This window comes from Ixodes scapularis, unplaced genomic scaffold (genome assembly GCF_016920785.2).
Source record: "Ixodes scapularis isolate PalLabHiFi unplaced genomic scaffold, ASM1692078v2 PGA_scaffold13__105_contigs__length_92229423, whole genome shotgun sequence".
Classification (NCBI taxonomy): domain Eukaryota; kingdom Metazoa; phylum Arthropoda; class Arachnida; order Ixodida; family Ixodidae; genus Ixodes; species Ixodes scapularis.
Genome location: NW_024609839.1, coordinates 75,836,597 through 75,844,414, shown reverse-complemented (window position 1 = coordinate 75,844,414; position 7,818 = coordinate 75,836,597). Strand labels below are relative to the sequence as shown.

The window sequence follows — 7,818 nt, the reverse complement described above, 5'->3', positions numbered from 1 at the left end:
TTCATCACATTGAAGACGGCCCCCTTGCAGGGCTCATGAAAATACCAGGGACCTTGTTTCATGAGACACTGATGGCACCTCCACGAGACCCTCCAGCAGCACAAGACCCTTCAGCAGTTCAATGCGACGCAATACCTCTTGCTCACAGCAGCCACGAAGATGCGACCACCCTTCCAAACAGCTGTCCTGCCTACTGGGAGGCATACAACGAGCTTGTTGCCATCAGTGCACCTAGTATGGACCTGCTCTGCAAAAAAACAGCGGACCAAGGCAACTGCACACTCTGGCACGAGAGCCGCCGCATGCGGTTAGCGTCGTCGATGGTTAAAAGAATACCAATACTGGCATCAACTGACCCTTCCAAGGCTGTGAAGGACATACTTCACCCATCCTTTCGAGGGAATCAAGCGACGGAGCACGGCCGCCGCAGTGAGCCCAAAGCTAGGAGGAAATTTATGCTTGACCACCATTGCACCGTGCGACAAACGGGCCTGGTTGTTTGTCCGGAGCTCCCATGGCTCGCAGCCAGCCCCGATGGCATCATTGATGGAATTGACGCTCTTTTAGAGATAAAGTGTCCAAATGTATTGAACTGTGAAGACCTTCTAAATTCCGGAAAATACGACATAAAAAAGAATGGCAATGGCATTTTCGAGCTGCAACCAAAGGGAAGAAACAAATTCTATTATCAAGTTCAGTTTGCAACGCACTGCACTGGAAAGACCGTCTGCCACCTCTATGTGTGGTCAGAGGGCCACGACGAGGTTGTAGTTGTCCCCTACAACAAGGACTTCATGAAGTGCCACCTAAAAAAGTGAAGAACTTCTACTTCAAGAGCCTGTTGCCGGCGTTTGTGGAGGACGTTAACTCTGGAAAGATAACGCTCTCAAATGAGTACAAGCAGCTTGCACGTATGTAATGGACCGAGGCAGACAGGCAGTGCAGTATTCTTTATTTTTTTATACAATGTGTGATGCTTGAAAGTTTTGGCAGTAACAAGTTTGATTGATCAAAAGATAGAGGTACACTTAAGCATTCCTTATGAGTTGTGAATGCGAAAGCATGCAAGCCGCTCGTCCGCTCCCTTATTCGTCCCTCAATGTAGATTAAAATCTACATTGAAATCCCACCGCGCCGTGAAAATTGGAACCCACTAATTATTCCAAAACTTAAGGTTTGACCTGAATAGCGAAATACTGAGCCCGCAAAAAATAAGTTATTTGCAGTATATAAAGTTGAACAGGTGATTGCCGACGGCCCCATACTGGCAGTACCATGGAGTGAAGGCCAAAGCTGCTTGCTTGCCTTGTGAACGACACGTGACAAGGCGTGGAATGAGGACAGTAAGCTGCCATGGCCACTTCTCCGGGGTGCTGCCAGTATACAGTTGTCAGCAACCACCTTTTCACCTTCATATGGGCAAAGTGTTGGGGAGAACATCACTTTTTGATTAAAGGCCCCTTCAGGTTGCACAACCCTGCTCATACAAAAACTATGTCGCTTGCAACCTTGCGATGCTGTATGGGGAGTGCTTGCTTCAAAATCCTGTAGGAGTTTATTCTATTTATTGCCCGCTCTACGTGAATTCGGACAGACGCAATCCTCCTAGTCTCCGTCACCTCTTGTTCGGATAACTGAGCCTTCCCTCGAGTGAAGGCTGGCGTGTTGAGTGCTACTCCCTTCGCTTCCATTTCGGGGTCAAGAGAAAAACCCCTGTCGGCCATCACATGATCGCCACGTTCAAAGTGTGAAATGATTCCAGAGTCTCTTACAATATGCTTGTCAGACGCTCGTCCACCGTAGACCTTGGACACGAACATCGCCGATCCGTGGGGTGCAATAGCCACCAAAAACTTCACAGTGTTGTGGCCTTTGTATGAGCTATACGTCTGTGCCCGAGCGAGCAATTTTTTCGGTCGCTGCAAGAACACCTCAGTGCAATCCAAGATGCAAGTAGTGCCTGCAAAACCATTCTCCTCAAAGGATCGCGGAATGTTTCTGAAGATAGTGTCTCGAGAGAGCCACACCACTACATTCCTTAGGACTTGCCCTAGTGTAGCAAGCATGGCGCAAAAAATGTTCCCTACAGTTGAAACCGAAACCGCAAACCTCCTCGACAGATCGCCATATATAAGGCCGAGCCTCAACTTCATTAGCGTGAGCAAAAGCTGCTGCCCAACAGGCATCATAAAATTAGTTGTAGCAAACTGTGGCACAACTTTCACCAACTCCTTGAAGACGTCTGCATGGAGACCGGTATAAAAAAAGATGTCTCGATCCTCAAGGCTATAGCCACTATGAAGAGCAGGAGTCGCAGCTGGAGCTTTGGGTTTCGAGTAGGCGTGGTCGCGATGGCATGTGTCTTCCCGCTGGACCCCCTGGCGGCACACATCTGACCGAATTTGGCTGCCATGATCAGTTGCCTGTAAACAAAATCAGTCTATCAATTAAGACAACATGCTTATCGCGTTAAGCAGACCAGGCTTCTGCTCACATCGATTCGGTTTTGAATTAAACCTACTGTGTGCTCAGGAGTAGACTCCCATGATGTTGAGGCCAAATCGCTTTCGACAATTTGCTCGACCTCTTGCATGTAGTCGGTGCTCTGAAAGGAACAACTTTTTATCCCCAGCACGCAAGATATGTTTCTCACATTAAGTAGATCCTGTTGCTGCTTACGTCACTTAGAGTATGTATTAGACCTACCGAGTGTTCAGGAACAGCTGGCCCTGAAGTTGAGGCTAAAGAGATGATCTGCTCGACCTCTTGCGAGGAGTCAGTGCTCTGAAAAGAATGCAACAGCATTTTATGGCCACTAAAATAAGTTAGCATGCTTGATATGTTTATTACATTAAGGGGCCCTGCAACAACTTTTTGACTGGTTTTTAATTTGCACCGAACCTGAGCGGACTGAACGTAGTAACTTAATGAAACTTTTCTTTTCTCGAATTTCGCTTTATTTTAGAAGTTATAGGCAAATTAAAATTACAAAAACAAGCAAAAAAATAACCTCCTTCATGACGTCGTTGGTCGTGGCTTGAGTGATTGTGAACTAGAGGAGAGGTAGTGAGCTCAGCGAGCGCTCACGGCTGCCGCACTCCGTGTCAACAGCTCGAGGGGGCGCCACTAAAGCATGTGTTGGATAGGCTGTATGAAGCGGGCGTTCAGGGCGGCTTGCATTGCATCTGCTGCGCAATTAAAGACTCATTCGGCACTTCATTGGCCACAAATGACAGCAAATATGGGGTAAAGATCGGTTCAGAACTGGAGCCACTTCGCGCTGCCATACCGCCAAACAGCCAAATCGCAAGCCAAACCTGTGCCGAAGGCCTTCGGAATGCTCGGAACCGGTAGGATCCTCAAGCCGGTTACGACCGTAGCGCCACCGCGTACATTCCAAACCTTTCTACACTCGCCGCTCGTCAATGCCCGATCCCACTACCCCTTCCTAGTATGCGCCGCCTTTTCCACCGCTTGGTGGCGGGTATGTCGATGAGTCATTTCTTGTTTCTGTACTTTATAAACTGCATTGGTTTCTTTTCTGATCTAGAATACTAAACAAAAACTACTCTCACAAAATAATTGAAACAGTTCGCGCCACTTATATTTTGTATTTCGACTAAAAAGAAGCTTTTCGTGGCTCTGACCAGTAGTTAGGCCAGGACCAAAGACCTCACATATCGCGCGCTTTCGGCACCGCGGGTCGCCCCCGTATGTGGAGGAGGTTTCCGCGTCGTCCCGTTAAAATAGGACGCAGTGATATTAAGTAACTCTCTCCGTGCCCGCTGGCTTGCCCGAACCCCAAGAGACGTGGAAACCGCAAAAAAGTTAGACGCTTACATATGATTGCAGGGCCCCTTTAAGCAGATTACGCTGCTGCTCACATTAATTGAAGTATGTGTTAAACGTACCGAGTGTTCAGAAGTAGCTGGCTCTGATATGGAGGCCAAGGCGATGATGCACTCGACTTCTTCTGTGGAGCTGGTGCTCTGAAATAAATGCAACAATGTTTTATGCCCAATAATTGGGGTTCCTTGTTTTCGGAGTTTATTTTTCATTAAATTCAAAGGATGGTTTTCAGAGTTTATTTTTTGCCGAAGATTCTGAGTTTATATTTATTTGATTCCCAATTCTCGGAAATTCTGAGCTTAATTTTGCAGTGTTTCCTATTAAAAACAAATAAATAAATAATAACCAGATGTAAACGTGTGCCAGATAAAAAATAAAACGCGCTTGTATCATTTAAAATTTCTTCAGTTGAGTTTGGCGCAGGTGCCATTGCCATTGGCAATACTAATTTGTCCCACGACAAAAGTCGCACACAAGTGTTGCTTCGATAAACGTCGGTACCTTAGAATCAATAAAGTCCAGGGGGTAGTGGTTAGGAAGCTCGTAGTCATACCCATTTATTTTATCAATCTAGAACGCGGCCGCGCGAGGTGGAGTGGTTAAGGATGTAATAGAGAAGTTTCAACTGCCCCTCTTCCCTATTTTATACAATCTTTATGGTCCATAGCTTTCACCGCTACAAAAACATATCCTCTCCTTTCTCTAAATCACAAATCGCATGGCTCAAACCAGAAACCAAAAGAGTGGCTTTTGTCGTGACCCGTATGTACAATGACCTGTTGCCCTGAATCAACCTTGACGAGGCAAGCAGTAAGACCCCATTTGACAACGGTTCGAAATTTGAAAGATAATTATGGTGGCATTTACCCAGGAACATTGACCCTGCGCTAATGAAATTGTAAAAAAAAAGTTTTTTTACTATTTTCTTTTTTTTTTTTTCCGGGAAGGGGGGAGCGGCATTGGCACATAAAAATTCGGTGTTTATCGGATAAATCCCAATTGACCAGAATTTTACCGGCGGGTAATGTTCTGAGTTTTTCGGATTTATCCCGAAACACAGAACCCTACCAATAATGTAAGTTACCATGCCAGATATGTTTATCCTACTAAGCAGATCATGCTGCAGCTTGCATTAGTTAGATTGTGTAATAAACTTGCCGAGTGTTCAGGAGCAGCTGGCCCTGATGTTGATGCCAAAGCAATCTTGTGCTCGGCAGTGGAGTCGGTGCTCTGAAAGGAATGCAACAGCTTTTTATTCGGGGTGTGCAAATATTGATAATCTCGAATTCGAATCGAATATCAAGGGAAAGCACCGCCGAATATTATACTGATTATTGAATATGTGAGCAGTGTGGAAAAATGAAAAAAAAAAAAGACGAACATGCGAATAATTTTGTTTTTATTATATTTTGGCCCAGTGATGACCTTTTATATTAGGAAGTAAATAAAACGATCTGTCTAAGCAGCATGTAAAAAAATCTTCTAAATAGTCATTGCAACTTGACCAGTGATTACCCACATAAAAGGAGTAAATAAAACAATAAAACAGTCCATCAGTCCATAACTAAACAGCATAACAAAGATGCAACTGAAAATATGGTCTCAGAAATAGACTGGTATGACCTTAGAGTATGAAGGATACAACTGATACTGGGGCCATAGATAGATGACATTTAAAAATATACCAGAATATGACTATACCCGTTTTCACCTCAAGAAAAAAGCAGGTTTTGCGCATTGTTCACATGCGGTGCAAAGTAGTTCTTATGACATTTGCTTGTCGGAGGAAACAGCAATGCTTTTGGTGTTTGGAAGGTGTGTGTCTTGATAAGATAACATAGATCTAATCTAAAATTCACTTACATGTATCTTAATTATCCACATAAAGAAGGAAATTAGTAATGCTCCGCAAGGAGTCTGACTTTTTTTACGACGGCTCTTGAGGTGAAACAAGTATAGATAATACATATCAGATGTAACTTACAATTGAGTCATGCAAATTGATTGGCAAAACAAAGTGAAAAAGAAATCGAAACTACTCTGGTCTCATGAGGCAGATTTTGTGAAGTTTTTTTTTACGTTCAACGAAAACGGATACATAGCTTTCAGCAAATAAACATATTCTTATATACTTCAGATTTTTCAGGGCATGTGCAGGGTACAGATTATTTTCTACTTGACCCAATATTCGCGGTTTGTCCGAATATTTGGCCGCAGCTGAATAATCGGGAACTTCTGAGCAGGCAATTCTCCAATCGAGTACGATTAGAATAAGGGAATTATTCAATTTATATTTGAATACTCGCACACCCCTACTTTTTATAGCCACTAAAATAAGCTAGGATGCAATATATGTTTATTATATTAAGCCGATTATGCTGCTGCTCACATCAATTCAGGTATGTATTAAATGTACCGTGTGTTCAGTAGCTGGCTCTGATGTGGAGGCCTAGGCGATGACGCGCTCAACTACTTGTGTGTAGCTGGTGCTCTGAAACAAATGCAACAATGTTTTATGCCCAATAATATGTTACCATGCCAGACATGTTTATCCTAATAAACAGACCATGCTGCAGCTTGCATTAATTAGGTTGTGCAATAAACCTACCGAGTGTTCAGGAGCAGCTAGCGCTGATGTTGATGCCAGAGCGATCATGTGTTCGGCAGTAGAGTCGCTGCTCTGAAAGGAGTGCAACAGCTTTTCACACTCAATGCCACAAAATAGTGCTGGACGTCGAATTTTAGGCATGCGAAGTTCGAGCTCTGAAACTAAAGAGAAATCGTGTCCTGCATTACCCCTGTGGCACTGGAGGCAATACATGTGTGTTCTCAGGGGCAGATTTAGAGGGGGGGTCCGGATGTCCTGACCCCCCTCTTGATTTCTGTGTGTGTAAAATTTAGGGCGTAAAACGAAGGAGAGGGGGAGGGGGTTCCTAAACATATGGTACGCTGACCAACACCTGACCTCCCCCCTCAGGAAATTCCTGCATCCGCCCCTGTGTGTTCTAAGGATCAACTCACAATTCCACATCCAACTCCAGAAGACAGTTTCTTCCTCTGTAACGAAAATTATAATAGTATGTTTGTTCAGATCACAGACGAAAGCCAAGAACCAGTATTCAATCATGTCAGCGCTTACCTTTGTGGTCAGTGGTTCGCAACTGGCATCACGCACCAAACGGCGCCTCCCAACGACAACCTGTCAGAGAGCATAAGCGTTTTGGGCGTACTGTGTGTATCAGAACTGAGACACTAGTGTGATTAGGGTCACATTTACCTTACGCGCATACCCGAGAGAGAGCTGCGGGACGATATTTTCGTCCGTCTTCTCTCCAGCCACGAAATGGGCCGAACATACCTGGAATCGGGCATGAATGTTACGCAACAGGTAACGACAGCGATAAAGTTACGTTCCACGATAAAGACATGTTCTACTGACCCGAGTATGTTCTGTGGGCGTGAAATCCTTGCGGTTCAGCGCCGAGAGCCACCTTCCTTTCAATACCGGATCCTTGGGGAAGCGGTGGAACTTCACCACCCCGCAATTACATGACGTTTGTTGGTGGACAGCGCACAACTGCTGTCTTTGATTTTTTCTCTTTCGATGATTGTTTGAACATCCGAAAACAGCGCAGTGTACTCCCGACGACCTAGTTGGGTTATCCATCGTGCAGTCTACACGAAGTGCCTTGAAAAGAGCACAAGCGGGAAGAGCGCAGAACCGGAAGAACGCGAAAACAGAGACACAAGACCACCAGACAAAAGAACGACGAAAAAGACCTCGACAACTTCTGAGCAACGCCACAGAGCAGGAACTCTCTCGTTTGAGACGATGCTCGGTGGATGGATAAATAGTAACTGTACCGTTGTACTCTTTGTAACAGGCGGTAGCCTGTGCCACCTCTCGCTAACGATAATCGTGAGAGTGGAGCGATCGTCCTAGTTTGAGAGTAGGCCTCCATTCGGCGC

At 45.0% G+C, this 7,818-nt stretch overlaps 2 protein-coding genes across 2 annotated transcripts; both read right to left on the bottom strand.

Moving 5' to 3' along the window:
* Window positions 1–1,932: 1,932 nt before the first annotated feature.
* LOC120848933 lies at window positions 1,933–5,040 on the bottom strand. Its single transcript, XM_042289684.1, has 6 exons — window positions 5,008–5,040; window positions 3,912–3,989; window positions 2,707–2,784; window positions 2,522–2,605; window positions 2,110–2,423; window positions 1,933–1,960 (listed from the first exon to the last, which is right to left on the bottom strand). Exons 4-6 carry the CDS (start codon window positions 2,591–2,593, stop codon window positions 1,933–1,935), a joined length of 414 nt encoding a protein of 137 aa, XP_042145618.1. The 5' UTR covers window positions 2,594–2,605; window positions 2,707–2,784; window positions 3,912–3,989; window positions 5,008–5,040.
* A 1,242-nt stretch (window positions 5,041–6,282) lies between these two features.
* On the bottom strand, window positions 6,283–7,568 carry LOC115322024. The gene is made up of 6 exons (XM_042289972.1): window positions 7,289–7,568; window positions 7,127–7,207; window positions 6,989–7,048; window positions 6,871–6,906; window positions 6,458–6,529; window positions 6,283–6,340 (listed from the first exon to the last, which is right to left on the bottom strand). The coding sequence occupies exons 1-6, from the start codon at window positions 7,514–7,516 to the stop codon at window positions 6,299–6,301; spliced, it is 519 nt and encodes a 172-aa protein (XP_042145906.1). The 5' UTR covers window positions 7,517–7,568; the 3' UTR covers window positions 6,283–6,298.
* Window positions 7,569–7,818: the final 250 nt, after the last annotated feature.